The sequence below is a fragment of the Lissotriton helveticus genome, chromosome 7, assembly GCF_964261635.1.
Source record: "Lissotriton helveticus chromosome 7, aLisHel1.1, whole genome shotgun sequence".
NCBI lineage: Eukaryota > Metazoa > Chordata > Amphibia > Caudata > Salamandridae > Lissotriton > Lissotriton helveticus.
In genome coordinates, this window is record NC_136068.1 from 904,226,587 (window position 1) to 904,245,901 (window position 19,315).

The window sequence follows — 19,315 nt, forward strand, 5'->3', positions numbered from 1 at the left end:
TGACAGCCAGGCAGGCAGGCAGAGCACAGGCAAAGGGGTGCGCATGTAAAAGGCCGGAGTAGTCGAGATTTCGACAGGCCTGCGCATGCGCACAGTTGAGACCTCCACCCCCCCCCCCCCCTCTACCAGTAGTGTCCGACATAGGCATGGACCCGGGGCCCGGGTCTTAAAATGGGCAGATATCAGTTTGCTCTTTAGCCAATCCTGGCGCAGTGGCGCTGCTAACACCGCGCCAGGATTGGCTACTCCAGCAGGATGGTGCAGAGCGTGGGTGTTGAATGCTCTAAGGCATTGTCGTTGGTGATTGGCCACACTGCGCATGCTGGAATCATGCCACGAGGCCCACGAGTCCGACAACAACAAGTAAGTTAGTCAAAACGAAACTGAAACTTTAGTGATGAGTCATACTAGAGTCAGTGGGCGCGTGACTGTTGTTGTCGGACTCGTCGACTCAACTCGACTAGTGACCACCAGACGTGTGTGTTGTGTATGTGATGTCACTGACTGACTGGTGTCTACCACTGGACCGTCTGCCTGCCCTGGAGGGACCTCACCTCACCTACCTAGTGCCGTGCGACTGTCTGACATCGAGACCGACCGCGTCCCCCCCACCCACGTAAGTTATGCCACCACCACAATAATACCTTGAGGTTTATGATGAGTCATGAGTCATGCTGTCTGCTGAGTGATGATTTTATGTGTGTGTGTGTGTCTATACTGTACTATTGATTTTATTTCAGTACTGTTTAATTTATAATTGCACGACGGCCCAGGGCATATAAAACACTCAGAGGACACAGATCCTACAGCGGGTTCATAACACGAGGCAGGGGCGACAGCGGGAGGATAGAGAAGAAAACACAGTGAGAAAGGAGGAGGCGAATAACTCGGGAAAGGGCATGGGGGAATCAGGAACGAGTGTGAAGGGGGGGCGGATGTGCTAGTGAGCGTGTTCACGAGAGAGTGTACGGGGAATAACGAATGAGCCAGTGGATGATAAAACACATGACCGGCTAAATTACATATTTTTCAGGAGCAGGACACAAGAACTCGCGCAGCCCTTGTGTTATAAATACGAAAAGGAAGGTAGGCGAAATAAAACTATTCCCCACCCCTGGTGCCCCTCACGCCCCCCTTCCTGGTCCGGACAGACGTACACACAGCACAGCTTGGGCAGATCGGCAGGGGGGGCCCGGTGCCTCCCATCTTTTTGGGATCCTTCTCTTGAAACTTTCTGCACCCGAGCCCCCTCCCTCCTCCCAGCCCCTGGGGGTGTGACCTCGGCAGGAGCACGGGCAGACCCCTCCTCAGAGAATAGCTCAGTGATAGCGCCTCGCCAGAATTACTGTCACTGCGCCTTCGTCTATAGCTCCCAAGGGAGCAGTGACAGCCTGTGCCTGTACCCCCGACACGTGGGCCTATACCTGTATTCCTGCTGCTTGATCTATAGCTCACGCTGGAGCAGTGATAGCGCCTAGCTGTACTCCCTTCCGCTGGATGTATTGCCCCCAAGGGAGCAATGAAAGCCTGTGACTGCACCCCCCCCCCCCCCGGCCCCTTGGATTAATAACTCCCACAGGAGCACTGATAGCGCCTAGCAGTACTCTCTACTTCTTTATCTATAGCTCCCACAGGAGTAGTAACAGCATGTGATGTAATGTAACTCATTGCAGAGCAGTTATAGCGGCGTAGCGCCTACCTGCACAGCCTACTTCTTTATCTATAGTTCACACAGGAGCAGAAGCCTGTGCCTATACCCCCTGCACTTGAAACCACAACTCCCACGGGAGCAGTGATAGCGCCTACCTGCACTGCCTACTTCTTTATCGCTCCCGCAGGAGTAGTTACAGCATGTGATGTAAAGGTAACTCCCTCGGGAGCGCTGATAGCGCCTACCTGTACTCTCTTTATCTATAGTTCACACAGGAGCAGTACACGCCTATGCCTGTAGCCCTGCACTCGGAGCCATAACTAGCTGCACTCCCTACTTCTTTATCTATAGTTCACACAGGAGCAGTGAAAGCCTGTGCATGTACCCCCGACAATTGGGTCTATAACTCCCACAGGAGCAGTGATAGCGCCTGCCTGTACTCCCTACTTCTTTATCTATAGCTCCACAGGAGTAGTAACAGCATGTGATGTAATGTAACACATTGCATAGCAGTGATAGCGCCTACCTGCACTCCTGACCTCTTTATCTATAGCTCACACAGGAGCAATGAAAGCCTGTGCATGCACCCCAGGCTACTTGGATCCAAAACTACCACAGCAACAGAGATAGCGCCTACCTGTATAGCTGACGCTAGATCTATAGCTCCCACAGGAGCTGAGATAGCGCCTCCCTGCACTCCCTGCCGCTTGATCTATACCTGTATTCCTGCTGCTTGATCTATAGCTCACGCTGGAGCAGAGATAGCGCCTACCTTTATTCCTGCCGCTAGATCTAAAGCCCCAACCGGAGCAGGGATAGCGCTTACCTTTATTCTTGCCGCTGGATCTATAGCTCCCACAAGAGCAGAGATAGCGCCTACCTGTATTCCTGCCGCTTGATCTATAGCTCACACTGGAGCAGAGATAGCGCCTACCTTTATTGCTGCCGCTTGATCTAAAGCCCCAACCGGAGCTGGAATAGCGCCTTACTGTATTCCTGCCGCTTGATCTATAGCTCCCACAATAGCAGAGATAGCGTCTACCTGTATTCATGCCACTTGGTCTATAGCTCACGCTGGAGCAGAGATAGCGCCTACCTTTATTCCTGCCGCTTGATCTATAGCTCCCACTGGGAGTTATAGATCAGCCTCCCACAGGAGCTGAGATAGCGCCTCCCTGCACTCCCTGCCGCTTGATCTATAGCTCCTACAGGAGCAGAGATAGCGCCTACCTGTATTCATGCCGCTTGATCTATAGCTCACGCTGGAGCAGGGAAAACGTGCGCATGTAACAGCGTGTGTCTGTAACGGTAACGTTTGGTAATGACTGATATTCACACATAGGGTGTGAGCAATTTCTGAAATTTGCTTTCGTGTAATTGCATGAATTTTTTTGTACTTATGTAATGAGGCAACATGCAAATCTGTCATTTAACACATATTTAACTTAAAAATCCATCCTTTCATCAATTTGTGATGCAAGGATGCATTTCATGTTAAAAAGCACAAAAAACAAGTGCCATAAACAACAGAGGAGTTGGTCTAACGGCTAGGGCGCTTGACCTCGGACTTGGGGATCTGGGTTCGAGTCTCGGTAACTTCCTGTGATTCTGGGCAAATCACTTAATCTCCCCGTGCCTAAAATTAATGTATGTCCGTCCCGTAACTGGTGCTATGTAAAGCGCTCTAATACCTGATTCTGTTTGGGTCTAGCTAGCGCTATATAAAACTCTGCAAAATAAAAAAAAAGTAGTGAGTGCGAGGCCCGTGATTAGAACTGGCTACGTACGTCGTAATGTTTTCATACGTATTAATTTGCAAAAAAACTTGACTATTACTATTAGCACCCAGTGCTGCTGACTGCAGCGCCTGCTAATCCGGACACAGTGTGTGATGCTGGGCGCTGTATTACCGACCCCTGGTGAGAATTTCACTCAAATTTAAAAAATGTCACACATAGCAATCTGAAACCTTGGTGGCAGCTATGGCCTAGGGGTAGTGGCACTGGCACCGTCACCGGTCGAGGAGCATTGGCACGCCCACGGGCATTAGCACATCCATTGGTATACATTTCCACCTATTCCTGGTCCCTGTGTCTGAAAAACATTGCGCAGTGTAGGTTACTTCCTGGCTAAACGTGCTTGTGGCACATTGTTCTCATTGAATTTGTAAACTGAACTTGTCCGTCACCTGCGGTTACCAGCTGAAGCGGATTACAGGTCGAATTACTTCCCATCTCCCAACGAGGCCTAAAAGAATAAAGTTACTCGAAATGTCCCGTGATAGGCGCAAGAAGTCTAACTCGTCACTTTTATTTACCATTTTGTAATCCGTGCTAGAAGTGAAAGTGAAGGTACTCACTCCCTCCGAGTCCTTTACCCCCACCACCCCACTGTTTGCTGCTGATTCGTTCTGTGCACTGACTCCCACATTAAAAGTATTGCGCCCCGGCAGAGAAGTGAAAGCAGTGCCTCTTTACACATTTTTTTTTTTTTAAAGCACAGGTACTCAGCAACTGTATTATTAGGCTACAGAAATACAAGGGATTTCACTGTCCCGGACCCTAGCTTCTCCTGCCATGAGTAAGGCTGCACCAGTGAGATCAGACACAGAGGACACAATTTACAAGTGGCAGCCGTAAGAGTTTACTGGAGGGCCATAAAATACGAATTGAAATTTACAAGTGCAAGTGTTATCCTCCTGTCATGAATAGGCACAGCACAGTTTATGAGCTGGCTGAACCGCCAGGGAGGCTGCTGCCCAGGGCTGAAGTTGAAGACTGCGCTTTTGCCGTGATATTATTGGAGTGCATTGAAGGAATGAGAAAACTTAAAGGTACTTCAGATCAGTATTTTGCAAGGCTTAGTGTCGCCATCTTAGGGGGTCTGTCAAGCTATGCATCTCTCAAATCGCTGCATTACGTTACTGTGCCCTGGGAAGGCGTCCCAGGGGTGTTGAGTGGCTCTTCCTCTGGTGACTTGCTGCACTGCGCTACGTTGCATTACTTTTTGCTAAATATGCCCCTTAGTTCCATTGCAATTCTGTACTTTCATTTCTAGGCTTAGTGTGGACGTGTCAAGAGTAATGATTGCTTTTGAGAGCTCAATAACTTTATTATGATTTTTACAGAATAATATCATGTATCAGTGGCCATTGCAAAACACTTGATGGTACTAGTGTCTCTACTACTTTTGTATACTTTAATGTCTGTGGAGCTGCAGGTCATATTACACCCTGTTGTCCGGGGTGAGGTACATCCTCCCAATGCAAACTCTCCTCTACAAACCCCCTGCAGTGGTGGTTAGGTGGCAAAACCATGAGTGCCCAGCCTCAGGGACTCCAGTCACAGGTACACACACACTCATACAACACTCACACAATCACCAAATAAACACACAGGCAGACAGTTACAGTGGGACCCCAGTGGGACGCTCACAGCCCCATTAAAGAAAGGGCAGCGCCATTAAAAATTATCCAGCTTTAACGCCTTAATAGTGGCATTGTGAGATTGAGAACAGATTACTATAGGAATAAGTTCCAATGTCATGAGTCTTCCTTTTGCACTGGAATGCGAGTCTAATGAACAGAACAAGCATTGGCATAGCCAGCCTACATGTCGCGCCTTTGGGGCCTTATAAATGTTTAGCCATGCAACACTTGCAGTTGCACCAAGGATATTGTTAATGTTTTTCCGAGAGAGAGATCAGAGTTTTGTCTAATGGAAGTTTTGACTCATGGAAAGGTAGCACAGAAGGTTAATGGGCCTGCTTCAAAGAACATGTACCTGATGCAGATCACAAAATTCTGTAAATAGGTCAGTGGGTCACTGCATTTGTCAGAGAAATCATTTTGTCACTTGCCGTTCGTAAGTACACAAATGCTAACATACAACTGTGAGCTATTGAAAACTGCAAGGTAAAAATTGTACCGTTAGGTTTCCCCCCCCCAGTCTTTGTTTGATTACCCCAATGTCTGAAAAATAAATTGTTATATTTTTATTTCCAGCACCTGGTAAAGCCTGACAAGTCACAACCTCAACCTTTACCTACATTTTTGGACAAAGAACAAGAGGCCCCAACCTCCTTGCTGCTCTTTCATCCCGGCTATGACCCAGCAAACAACCGTGTTCAAGGTAAGGAAACTGATGATATTTTTTGTAGCTTAAGAGTTAGGGCTATGTTTGTGGTCACTCACTCTATATGGTGGTTGGGGTGGGTGCACATTCTGAACATTGTACCGTGACTGGATGGAATTTACTAATACTGGCCCTGCCCTTAGCCCTGTGCTTTGGCAATAACGGTTATTAAAGGCACTATCTATCCTTGCCTTGTTAAAGGCCCTCAAACAGTGTCTGTTTCAGTGCCACTATGGCACACAGAGTAAGCAGCCAGTCAGGCTGTATTTTTTACCTATCGTGTTGTCCAAAGGGGAGCGTTATGTAGGAGAGTAGGGTCTGCTTTCCTATGGTCACCCCATTTTTTTGATTTTTGCTTTACTGGTTTACAACTTAGAAAGGCTGTGGTCCTGCTAATCAGACCCACAGCCCAACTGTTCTCTCTCTAAATGCACACAATGTACTTTAGGTGCATTGCCAATTGGGTATTGGGTCACTCTTGTGAGTCCCTGTATAGTGTACCATAGGTAGGGCAGAGGTGCACCCAAGGCCTACCAGGGGCTGCAGCATGTATTATGTGCCACCCCTGGCTGGCCATTCAAATGAGCTGTTGCAGCTACATTGCTGTCATGCACAAGATATATGTATTCGTACTGAAATTTGATATTATTGCACCAAATCTTATACGTTGTACTTTGACTATTGACAGGCTTCTTTCATATTGGTACGGACAGCATCGACAACATGAATACGGTACAAGAATTAATTACACGGTCATTCCATGCACGCCCACTGGAAGATAAACTACAGATAAAGAGGTTAGGACCTGATCGACCTGACCTACAACTCCAACAAGTTACCCAGGACAGAGGAAAATCTTACAACCGCACATTCTCAAACACCTGGTACACAAAAGCTGATTGGCTTACAGGGTGCCCTTCAAAAAACAAACTGTTCTGCTTCCCCTGCTTGCTGTTTAATGGTGACTTTCCTTGGACAAGAGAAGAAGTGACAGACTTGAAGCATCTGTCTGAGAAAATAAAAAAGCATGCACACACAAGAAAGCATATGGAAAACGTGACAAGACTGGGAATGTTGGGAGACGCACCGATTGAGCAGCACATAAGCAATGCATATCGCCAAACAATACAGAAACACAATGAAACAGTTGATAGGAATAGACACATACTATCAAAAATAATAGATTGCATTCGTTTCTGTGGTGCTTTCGAACTGGCATTGCGAGGCCATGATGAATCGGAAGGTTCCACAAATCCTGGAATATTCATGGGTCTTGTAGATTTAGTAGCAAGCATAGACAAGGAAATGGAAGCACATTTAGCAAGGGCTACAGTCTTTAAGGGCACCTCTAAAACGATACAAAATGAACTCCTGGAGTGTATGCTAGAAATTATAAGAAGCCATATTGTGCAAGAGTTGCTAAACACAGACTTTGTGGCTATTGAGGCTGATGACACCACTGATGTGGCCACACAAACGCAGTCCGTATTAGTCTTTCGGTACCTGGACAATGGCTATAATGTTGTGGAGAGGTTCTATGGATGTGCTCATTTAAAAAACTCCACTGCAGAAACCATTACTGCAGCTATACTGCGTCAACTCAACTTCATTTTTCCAGAGCTGCAGCAAAGAAAAAAACTTATTGCACAAAGCTATGATGGTGCGTCCGTAATGAGTGGAAGCCATGGTGGCGTTCAGAAAAGAATTAGAGATGTTTACCCGAATGCTCATTATGTGCACTGTCACGCCCACCAACTTAATCTTATTATGCAACAGGCAGTATCAAAGATCTCCGAGACACGAATTGTCTTTCAGGATGTAGGAGGCATGGCAGCATTCTTCTCACGTTCCCCAAAAAGAATGGAAGCACTTCAGGAGATTGTGGACAAAAGGGTTCCGAGGGGAGCCTCAACTCGTTGGAACTATAATATACGTACAGTCCAACTAATATTTCAATATAGGGAGGACCTTGTGCAATGTTTTGAAGCCATAGAAGCCAATAAAACCTTTGATTTCAAAAGTCACAGTGAAGCTCGTGGCTTTGCTAGAACACTAAAAGATAGAGAGTTTCAGTTCTTTCTGTTTTTATTTGAAAAGATAATGACAAAGGTCGAGAATTTATACAATCAGTTGCAAGGACGAGACGTAGATACTGTGTCTGTGAAAAGATTTACCACAGAGTTTGTCGCAAGCATAAACATAGTGAGAGATGAGGTTGACAATTTAGACAGCCAATTGCCAGCGGCTTCAACTTTTTCAAACCACAGGAAAAACATCACCACTCTGGTCCGAAGTGCTAAAGAGATCTGTGACATTGTAATTGTGCAGGCACAAGAGCGTTTTGCTTTCACAAAACATTTGGGGAGTGCCGCATTATTGGAAAGTAAATACTTTGAAAAATATAATGAATCATTCCCTGAGCATGCTCTGCATGAGGCTGTGGAAGCTTATCCAATGCTCAACCAAGAGGACCTGAAAAGTGAGTTGACAGTAATGTACTCAATGCCTGTGTACCAGAAGGCCAAAGATGGCAGGTCTTTGCTGTCTTTAATTCATGAACTTAATATGGGAAAGACATTTACAGAGACTGTAGCTTTACTAAAAATCGTCATTACAACTCCTATGACAACCTCAGAGGCAGAACGATCTTTTTCCGCCTTAAAGAGGATTAAGACATTCCTGAGGAACACCATGCTTCAGGAAAGACTCAATGCGTTGGCAATGCTCTCTATAGAGAGCAAGCTTGTTCAAAATATTGCTGACTTTAATGTTCAAGTAATTGAAAAATTTGCTGCGCTTAGAGACAGACGTGCTGAATTTAGATACAAAAAGTAAATATGTTGAATGGTGATAGTTTGTGACCTGTTTAGTTGGTTCTTTTGTTGTTTGCAGTTTAAATAAAAAAAGTGGTTTGTTTTGTTGTTTGCAGTTTAAATAAAAACAATCTGTGAGGTTCTCATCATTGTATCTTGAAGTCTGTTATGAAGCTCTGTTGTTATACTGAATAAGCAGCTACCTAGTATGTTATATGACAGCTCTTTAATAATGTAATACCTGCACTTTGACAATTGCTTTATTAACCTTCCTGCTTTCTCAAATTTGCTTGGAAATGCACCATTTTTCCACTATTTTTTCAAAATTTTCTCGGGGGAATGCCCCCCAAACCCTCCTTAGGGGGTTCGGGCTCGCTCGTTACGCTCGCTCGCTACGGTGCAGTATGATTATCACTTTACGCCTCACCACTTTCAAATGTGACCAGCCGCCACTGTATCTTAGACATCATTTTGATTGTGGACTACATTCACATTACTGCCATGCATGGGCAGTGGTTATTATAATGTATGTCTGAGTGATCCAAAAAGAGAGATTTGGGAAACCCTTTGAGCCTCGGGTCGGATTTGGATCCCAAGAGGTACCCTGTTGACTGAGATAAATCATGAATGCATTGATGTTCAACTGTGTTAACATCCCATGCTGCCCTGGCATTTTCTCTGCAGTGGTCCTTAGCAACATTTTTGCCCCACCAATCAGCCCTCTTATTCACCTGTTTTATTATTAATTTGTCTTGGTCTTTTTACTAGAATGTGGCTACCATCTGCAACTCTGCATATGTCAGTTATGGTACATCAATATTAGTGGTATGGTCTTGGAGGTTTTGGTTGTCAGTCTGCGACAGGAGCAGATATTGGTTGAAAGACAGACTGATAGCACAAATCAAATGCAATTAAAGAATCCAAACGATATAACATCCCATTGTCAACAATGGGCAGTAGTCATCCACACACAGAAGTGAAAGCGTTATGTTACAACTTTACTGGATGTGGCAAAGTCCAGTGAGCAGACATTGAATGGTGAGGTAGACAGGTTACATGGTAAGATTGGCATAGACACACACTCAGACTCAGCTCCACAGCTGAGGCAGTCAAATATCACTCTGCTGTCATCTTTCTCCTTCCACACCAACGTTTGAAAGATTTAATTTTACTGTGTAACTGACCTGAGATACATAAACTAATTTAGCGTTTTTAAAGATCATCTTTTGTGATGTCTTCCCAGGATTCTCTTGTTTTTATGTGAAGTGTGCATCTCAGACTCTAGTATATGGAGAAATTGTTCAGCTACCAGTAGGATTGTCATATGTCTTTTGGGGGGTTTCAGGGCATTGATCTGTAGCTGCTTCCTTATTTTAGGTGCCTACAAAGGATTCCTATTTTTTTCACTCTCTACTAGTTATGCTTTTCACCCAAGATCTTCATGATAGGCCTCTATGTGGCGTCTCTGTAGAACTTATTTACAGGACATCCGAAGCATAGATTCTGTTGGACTGGTGTCTTAATTGGCATTTTTCTGGTGTGGGCAGGGACACCGGCGGCTTCTGTGTCATAGATGATTATTGAAAACCTCATTAAATATTTGGGCCAATTTATCACTTTGTTCCCACTGAGGTTCGCTGAAGCAATTCTACATTGGAATATGATCTTGCCCGTATGGAACGTTTTATTGCTGTATGTCAGAATATAATTGACAAAAATATCTTCTGACACAAACATTATGTTTTACACATGGTTTGCAAATATTGATTAATGACTGTACATCTTCTATTATAAACGCCAAAGAGGTGATATTTTTTGCAAGCTATTTTGAAAACACAGTCCTCGACTTTCTGGTAGCATACCATTTCGTATTTTTCTTGCAAGGACCACATCGTTTGGTGAAGGTTTCATAGACGCTGGGTTTGATTTGAAGATACTTTTATGTGGTTTTGCATTTGATAGTCTCCACATCTGCATTACATTGGTATTGTTTGCTTTCTCCCTTAGTATTTTGTGTCCTGACTCTCTCTTTTATTTCTGTCTGTCTACTCCCATGTAATATTAACATGCAGTGCAGCTTCTCTCTCTCGGGGCATATTATCAAGCGGCAGCTATAATGATCGCTGGCCGCACTCAGTGTGAAAAGTGTTATCGCCAGTTATCGCTTGAAATTATCGCCATGCTAGGGCTGTATTAAAAACACATAACGCAAGGCCAATAATTATTCCAGCGATAGTGGTGTTTTCCATGGAACATCGCTGGTTTTTCAGTGATGTTCCATGGAAAACGACGATGATCTTGCTGATACGACCCTGTGGTCGTATCAGCATAATCCACCCCCAATGGTACGTATACATAAGCCACCATTTTTGCAGACGTTAATTTTTGGTGAAAACCGCGGTTTTCACCCAAAACTAACGTCTGCTAAAATGAGTGGGCCTCCTTGTAATTTATCGCGATGTGCACATCAGTGATAATTTACAAGCAGTACTGCCCAGTGACACCCACTTTGCATCTCATTAGAGATGCAAAGCGAGTCGTCGGGAAAACGGTGTCATATAGCTCCTGTATATCCTTATATCGTGTTAAGTTAGCATAGGTACATTTGAGGTTTAAACGCCATTTTTCTTTCTTGCAACTTCTGCACACGACACTTAATTGTTGACTTAGCTTTCAACCTAGTAGTTTGCCGTGGTTTATGTGAGAATAATATGTTATTGCTCTGATATCAGCTTTGCTTAATAAACTATGTCTGCACGAAGAGTGCTGAAGTTTCAGGAACAACACGATATGGAATTGTTATGAGGTCTGATCTCTACGCCTTCATAGTCATAACACAAGTGCAGCCTTTGCCAACTCTGGTTTCAGGCGGGATTGATATTGCTTTGCACAAGGCACATAGGACACACTTGATGCGGTGCACATGCAGAGAAAGCTGGTGTATGCTGATGTGATTCCGTCCTGCTAGGACACTAAGGTATGGGCCCGCCCTAAACCAACCCAAAGAGACCTTCTTAGCTAATAATATAATATATGTGTTAGGGAGGGTGAGATATAAGTGTTGTTAACTCTTATTCATTACAGCATGTTCACATGCTGTCACCATTCGCTTTTTATGTCTTAGTAACTATGCTGGTAATTTTGCTACTGATAATAAGTATACTTGTATTATCTAAGATACTGCGCCTGAGAAGACGGCATTAGTAAATAAACATTTCAAATGCACAAGTGTCTTCTTTACTCCATGTTCTGGTTTGTAATGATAATATAACGAAAGAGTGTTCATGAGTTCCACGTACCCTGAGGTACAGTAAGTTCATGTTCTGGTTTGTCTAAACATTGGGAGTTTGATATGTCCAATGAGACACTGTAGCTAGCTCGGTAAGGGGTGAGCTGGATACTAAGGTGAGTTTTGGGACACCCTAATTCGCCGAGGTTCCACTCCTCTGTGCACAGTTCTGTGTGAGAACAGAAACCCTGCGAGTCAGTATCGCATTTGGTTTGATGGCGCCCTCCCCCACTCTTTGTCCGCTGCGAGGTTAGGTCCACTCTCGATTCCAGGTACTAACTGGCCTGCGTTGGGTGGTTTTACCTCGCACCCGAATCACGGCGCTTGTACCCTTCAGGAAATTCGAAGGTTACATGTTGTATCTATTTCCGTGATTCGAGCACTAGTGCAATACATAGGTCGTCATCTCCCGGGTGGTCCCCCGGGGGGTCCGGCCGCGCAAACGGAACGTGGTGGTTTACGGCTTAATCCTGTTATGGTAAATTCTGTTTTTGGTCAACGCCCTGATAATAAAGATGATTTTCCTTTTTGGCTGGCCGAGAAATTTGACCAACTGGAAGCCGTGTTTCCCAATTCTTCTCCTGCTGACAAACATAGAATGTTGACGATTACTTTACCTAAGGATAACACTCCCGAACTCGTTGACTGTGAAAGCTGGGGTAAGACTTTTGCGGCTGTTTATGCGAGGTGCTTCGGCACCCCATCTATGGCTGTACTGCCTACGATCATAAAACGTGTTCAGGATGATCACGGTCCTGAGGCAGCGGTTGAATTGGGTATGCGCCTGTGTGGTTCTTTTGAGATTGTGAGTGATCTCATACTCTCCAACATCAAGGGAGATGCAGTGAACTTCCAGGTTTTTAATGCACTGGCAGCGTTACCCGATGCCGAAAAGCCCCGCCAGTTAGCGAAGATTGTGGTGGCCGCTTACAAAACTATCGGTCGCACAAGTAAGGGTTTAAAGTACTTCGCGGTTAAGGATAAGAAACAACCACAAGTGCAATCTGCTGCGGCAGATGTACAACCAAAGTCCAAAAAACAAAATTGGCCTCAGAAACAGAAACAGGGGAAGCAACAGCAGCAAACGCAGGAATCTTATCCTGCAACACAAGTCCCTGCGCCAGCTGAGAAAGTTTATGATTTGCGCGATCGCGCGATGATTAAATCACCTGATCGATTTCAGGTTTCTGATCAACGCTCTCCTCGTTCCTTACAGGACTCATCGGCCCAGAAGACCGGTGGAGGAGGAGGCGGACGGGGACGTGGTGGCCAACAGGGACGTGGCCAGCCTCGCCAGACAGAAGGCGCATGGAAGCAGGAGGATTCTACGCCTAAGAGACCGCAGTTTGCGAAAAAGAAAGTCGCAGCCTTAACAGCGCATCGATATGCCACAGATAGTGAGAACGCGGCTTCGGAATCTGACGTGGGCTCTGACCTTGCTGGACAGCGCGGCGGAGATAACCATAGTCAGAGAGGCGCTGCGTCCACTACTGAGGGTGACAGCGACTGATGTCTACGTTGTGATAGAAACAGCGGATACGAGACTTGCTCCCCCTGAAAGACTTTATGAAATTGTCCTGTTAATTGAAGGTGACATACAGCGTACCGTTAAAGGTGTATTTTGGGAAAATCTGTCTTCTACATATGATATTTTGCTTTCGGAGGCTGACTGGCCCCCACCTTTTGTGCTCGCGGCGCCACGAGGGGAGGAGGTGATCCTCCCCAGTTTCGCGAACACTGTCTCGAAAGAGCATGCGCAGCATTTTGCAGAAGAGTGGGCTCGGGCTCTAGCGCCGGCTCTGTACCGTAACCAATGTGGTTGGGATAGATTGTCGCCTTGCCACGAAATTCCGTTGCGGTCTCAGCCGCAGCCTCAACCTCAATATCCCATTCGGCGTGAAGCAAAATCTTCCGTCGCGGAAATCCTTGAACAATTGGAATATCAGGGAGTTATTGAAACGTGTGTGTCACCGATGAATAATCCCCTTTTTACTGTGAACAAACCTGACGGATCATATCGTTTGGTTTTGGATTACCGGCATTTAAACTCGCATTGCCGTAACTGTGCAGTACAGAATACCCACGGCTCTGCCCTTGTGGATAGTCTCGTGCGTAAGCGTTTCAAGACAACGCTTGACATATCCAATGGTTTTCATGCCCACAGATTGGACAGCTTTAGCTCCCAATGGACCAGTTTTACGAGCGCTGGAGTCCAAAAACAATTCCGGCGTCTTCCAATGGGCTATAAGAATAGTCCTGGTATATTTACCGCTCGCATTGTCTCTATTCTGGAGGCACTCGACCCTGATGCTTTTTCGTATGTGGATGACATATATCTCACAGACGACGATATTTGGGAGCATCTGTGTCGTGTAAATTCTGTTATTTGCAACTTCGCTGACATGGGTTACAAATTTAACTTTGCAAAATCGCACATTGCTGAACACACAGTGTTGTTTTTGGGCTATGAGCTCAACAATGAAGGTAGAGGTTTGGCTCCTCACTTCTTAGAGAAGTGCGCACAATTGCGCGCTCCTACAACACTGAAAAAATTACAATCTTTACTGGGCTTTTTGAATTTCGGAAGGACATACATTCCGGAATATGCCCAGCGTATCAAGCCGTTGTATGCGTTAATACAACCTGCTTTCTCAAAATCATGCTGGCTGCCTGAGCATTCTGCCATTTTGCAATCCTTGCAGGCTGATCTGCTCGCTTCTAAATACTTACTGACTTGTGATAACCACACCAACCTGGTGATAAGAATAATCCCAGGGGCGGTGGGTTTCACGTACCTGACTTTTAATGAAGGAGACACAGTGCCTATTGCTTACAAGTCACACTTGTACACTTCGGCTGAATTGCGGTTTCCCACTGTGGAGAAAGTTTTAACTGCTGTACAGATGGCGATTCTTAAAGAACGAGCTCTGTCACAGGGGAAGCGCATGTTAGTGGTAACACCCTGTCCTCATTTGGAGGCAGTCACGAAAGCCAGTGTACCGAATTCAAAAGCTTTGCACCCTCGGTGGATTCAGTGGGCTGCGTCATTGACATCCACGGATGTCACGTTCATTTTTGACGCTTCCTTACGGTCGCAAGAGTACTTGCAGTATGAGTTCGTTCATCCTGCTCCTCTGGCTATGCGACCTTTGGAGGACTTCCATTGCATCATTTACACTGATGGGTCGGCGCAGGTTGCGCATGGCTCTAAACATGCCTACGTTTCCGCATGCGCTATTGTGGTGGGTGCTATGTTGAACGATTAGTTCATTTCCAGGGAAGTACACACCTTGCCCCTTGGCGATTGCACTGCACAATTGGCTGAGCTTCGTGCTCTTTTACTAGCGTTGGAGTACGCAGATCCTGGAGTGACTACTCTCATTGTAAGTGATTCATACTACTGTGTCCAGTCTTACAATGAAAACTTGTTCTTTTGGATTCAAAATGATTTCCATGATTCCAAGGGTAGCGCAATAAAACATAAAATGATCTGGGTTCGAGTGGCAGAGCTTAAGGCTATGTTGCCACTCGTTTATGTAATTCATACTCTCGGTCATCAGCGCGTAGGAGTTCACGCTGTTGGCAACTCGCTTGCTGATGAAGCAGCGAAATCAGCGGTATCTACATACTTAGTTGCAGCAGTTACTAGGTCAAAAACCAAGATTGATAGCGACATCTTGGCGGCAGTTGCTGCCTCTGAGAAGGGAAGTAAGCATCCTGCGGGATTCCCTTCGAAATACAAATACCACTTAAGTCCCGAAAAGGTTCCTTTTGTGACAATTCCTGACGTTGGGGAACGGCTGATTCCCAACTCGGATCGCAGAGCAGACTTGATTACAGCGGCACATGAAGGTGTGGCGTCTGCGCATGCGGGCGTCTCGGCCACTGTAACTCAATTACAACAACGTTTCTGGTGGCGGGGACTGTACAAACAGACGCGTGATTATGTCCTTCTTTGTGACATATGCCAGCAGATTAAACCTTCAACTGCTACGCGTCCGCCACAGACTCAGTTGTACATTTCTAATAAACCACTAGGTTGTGTTTATTTAGATCACTGCGGTCCTTTTTCATCTGATACTGCGTATAAGTACATCTTAGTAGCAGTTGACACATGCACACGCTTTGTGTGGGTATGGCCACATCGCAGCGCTGATTCACGGACAGTCATTAGAGATTTGCGTGTCTTTATAGGGATTTTTGCCTGTGGTACCTTCCATTCGGATCAGGGTCCGGCTTTCGCCTCTAAGGCGTATAAGGATGCCATGACTTCGATGGGGGTCCAAGTCAAGTTTTCGTCTCCCTACAGACCTGAGGGTAACAGTGTAGTTGAGCGAATGAACCGTGATTTAAAGCAATCTTTGACAGCCCGAGTTATAGGCACTGGCAGAAACTGGCTGGCTCACCTCTATGGCGTGCAGCGTGCTCTTAATAATCTCCCTAGAAGGTCTCTGGGTGGGCGGACCCCATACGAAATGCTCTTTGGCATCAAGATGTACGTCCCTGACCTTGACGGTCTAGACTATGTGGTTCGCGCCACTTCCTTTGACGCAGATGAATATTGCAATGTTTTACAGAATCTACAAAAGACCAGAGACAGTCTTGCAAAGGAACATTTGCCCTCCACGTCGGATGATGCGTTGCAGATCCCGGTAGCTGGCTGGCTACCCCAAGTTGGCGAACTGGTTCGAGAGAAGATCGATAACAAGAAAGAATTTGGTCCTTCCTATCGAGCTCCGGTTCCCGTCGTTGGAGTGAAGGGCACAAGAACAGTCATTTTACCACCACTTCCTGGTCGTAAGGAAAACAGGTTTATTTCAATTGACAATGTCAAGATACACAGAGTGGCCGATTCTTCTTAGCATGACACCGGCTGTTTCCTGTCCTTCCATTGTGAGAAATTCAGTTATGCCCACTGCTTCTTATATTGAACCTGAAGTGGCCATCGAATTACCTGCTGTTTCCAGTCCGTTATTAAATAATTTACCCGGAACTAACATTGATGAGTTCGACTATACCTACCCCACTGATTTGTCCATGCCTGACCTGCAAGCTCATTTAGCCACGGAATCCAGATTTTCATTTGACTCTGCTTCCCTTGCCTCGAAGAAACCCTCTCGAATTGCAGTTTATGCTAGCCTGTTTAAAAAACATTTTTTGATACCCCCTTGGACATACATTTGGCTGGTCCTTTTTTCAGTTTACCTTTTTATGTCAATTGGTTTTGTGTTTTATTTTTTTCGAATTATGAATGGACACTATGTCGAGGAGAGAACTTGCATTACACATTTAAATGGAACTTTGGCCCCACTTTCCTCTTCACATTCTACACACAGATTAAAAAGAGACTTGACTTTGGTTAACATCACAGCATGGCCTGTCCTTGATGGAATCGTGTGGGATGCAGTTCGGTTTCAGATTCATGGCCCAACGGAAGTCGTTAATGTCCCTAATGTACTTAGAGTGAATATGGGGGATGTGGTGAAACAAAACATTCGTTCTGATGACTGGGATGTCAATGCTGTAGAAAGTTTATTTTCTGATTTGCAATACTATGCTGCATTTGATGCTGAGGATTTATATTTAGAATCTGCTAATTATGGTGAATTATTCTGTTACCAACATTATGGCAATCACTTCTTACACAAAACATCATCCAGGAGGGATACTGTTAACTTTACTCAGTGGGAACATTGCCCAGCGCCTCATCAGGGGAGTTCTGAAACATTTCTGAGAAAGTATTCTTACTTCACTGACTTTAATCAGTCCAATCCCGAGTCCTTTTATTTTAGGTTTCGAAAAATGCCAATGTCCAAGGTTAGACTTACCGATACTAAATTGTTGTATTCCAAGTCCTTCCTTGATCAATTAGTTACTGGAGGCTATGAGTTATGGAAGGATACAATAGACCTTAAATCAGTTTGGGGTTCGAAGGCCTGGCAGGTACAAGGCACTGAGGCTTTGCACCGTGCATGTCTCATCCCGAATCATATGCTGTTTCTGAATGAAACAATTTCCCAGACCACATGCTTTGGATTGGCTACTTCTAAAAAATTAAACGCTCCTTCTTTCCCGGAGTTGGAGGAATATGATGGTTGGAGTAATTTTACTCAGTTGTCCATTAGAGACTTACAGACTCTACTCCTTAATTCCTCCTTTAACATTTCCAGTGTGAATCCTAAGGGTTGGCTGCTTTGGCACCGTAGTGCTGATTCTTGCCAACATAGATTTTTGAATTTAACTGACGGTTTTAAAACTGTTAGATCTGATCCCCGTTTTGACTTAGGTCATACTGTCACCTCGTATTCTGTAGGCAAATTGTGTCAAAACTGGCTGAAACATTCAACTTTACCTGCGGTTAAGAATCAGCTTTCTAAACTAAATGCAGAAGTGGACTTGAATGATTTCATTAAAGGCCCGGCTAGTGGCAGGTCGAAAAGGTGGTTATATGGGGTTTACAATGAAATTTGGAAGCTATCACAGATTGAGGCTGCTACACGCCTTAGGGCTATTGATCAAGCAAATCTTGAGAAAGTGCTTGCAGTTGTTGACAATAGCATTAATGTGCTTTCCTCTAGAATTTACACTTTGGATAATATTGTGTCGTCAGTCTTCGATATTGTACATGATGAAGTGTCAGTGTTATACCATGGTCAAAATCAATTACGATCAATCATGCAGTTTGCATGGACCCTTCAAACACTAAAAATGGGTAAAGTTCCCTGGGGGTACATGAACGTTTCTTCCTTATTTGCACCGTTTAATTTGACTGACAAACAACGCTTACTTTCAATGCGTGATGCTTCCTTTTCTATGTTACATATTGAAAGGTTAGAATCTTTACCTTTTTCCGTGGCAGAAGCCACTGCTGTGACGTGGCTTGTCCACGGTTTAATAACGCTGCCTTTTGCTTTATATAAGTTTTCAAATTGCATGAAATATGTACCAATAGGTCGTTATGAACCTTTAGGTAGCGGTTTCCTTCATGAAGTCTGGTCACTCCCATACACATACAGATGTTTTAAGGATGACCAGGAAGTTTATCTAACAGGGGAGGAGTGCACTGAGACGCCAGATTATTCTTTAATGTGTAGACACATACAGTTACACGGTTCATGCAACAAGGACCGACCCAATATGGCTTGCGTTTTACAAGGCACGCCAGTTCCTGCTATCATCCACACGTTTAAATTATTAGAGAATGGTAGTTATTTGATGCTCAATAATGAAAACTGTTGTGGGTTGATTAAAGGTATAGCTTTCATAGTTACAGTAAGTGAGCGGGTTATTTGCTGCAGAAATGTGCTTTATCCTCCCACACGTGAACATAGGGAGTCTTCCATCTGGCCACAGATACCAACCTTGGGAGCAGAATTCAGCGGCATGGCAAGAATAAGGGCTCTTTTGTCCCAGAAAGAGGTGGCCTTGA

The 19,315-nt window shown here is 45.0% G+C and overlaps 1 protein-coding gene across 1 annotated transcript; it reads left to right on the forward strand.

Moving 5' to 3' along the window:
* The first annotated feature begins 436 nt into the window (after window positions 1-436).
* On the forward strand, window positions 437-8,743 carry LOC144767118 (zinc finger MYM-type protein 1-like). The gene is made up of 3 exons (XM_078650718.1): window positions 437-616; window positions 5,655-5,781; window positions 6,473-8,743. Exon 3 carries the CDS (start codon window positions 6,508-6,510, stop codon window positions 8,617-8,619), a length of 2,112 nt encoding a protein of 703 aa, XP_078506844.1. The 5' UTR covers window positions 437-616; window positions 5,655-5,781; window positions 6,473-6,507; the 3' UTR covers window positions 8,620-8,743.
* Window positions 8,744-19,315: the final 10,572 nt, after the last annotated feature.

Coding starts and splice junctions, on each gene's coding strand:
- LOC144767118 (XM_078650718.1), top strand. CDS start 6,508: ATGAATACGGTACAAGAATTAATTACACGGTCATTCCATGCACGCCCA.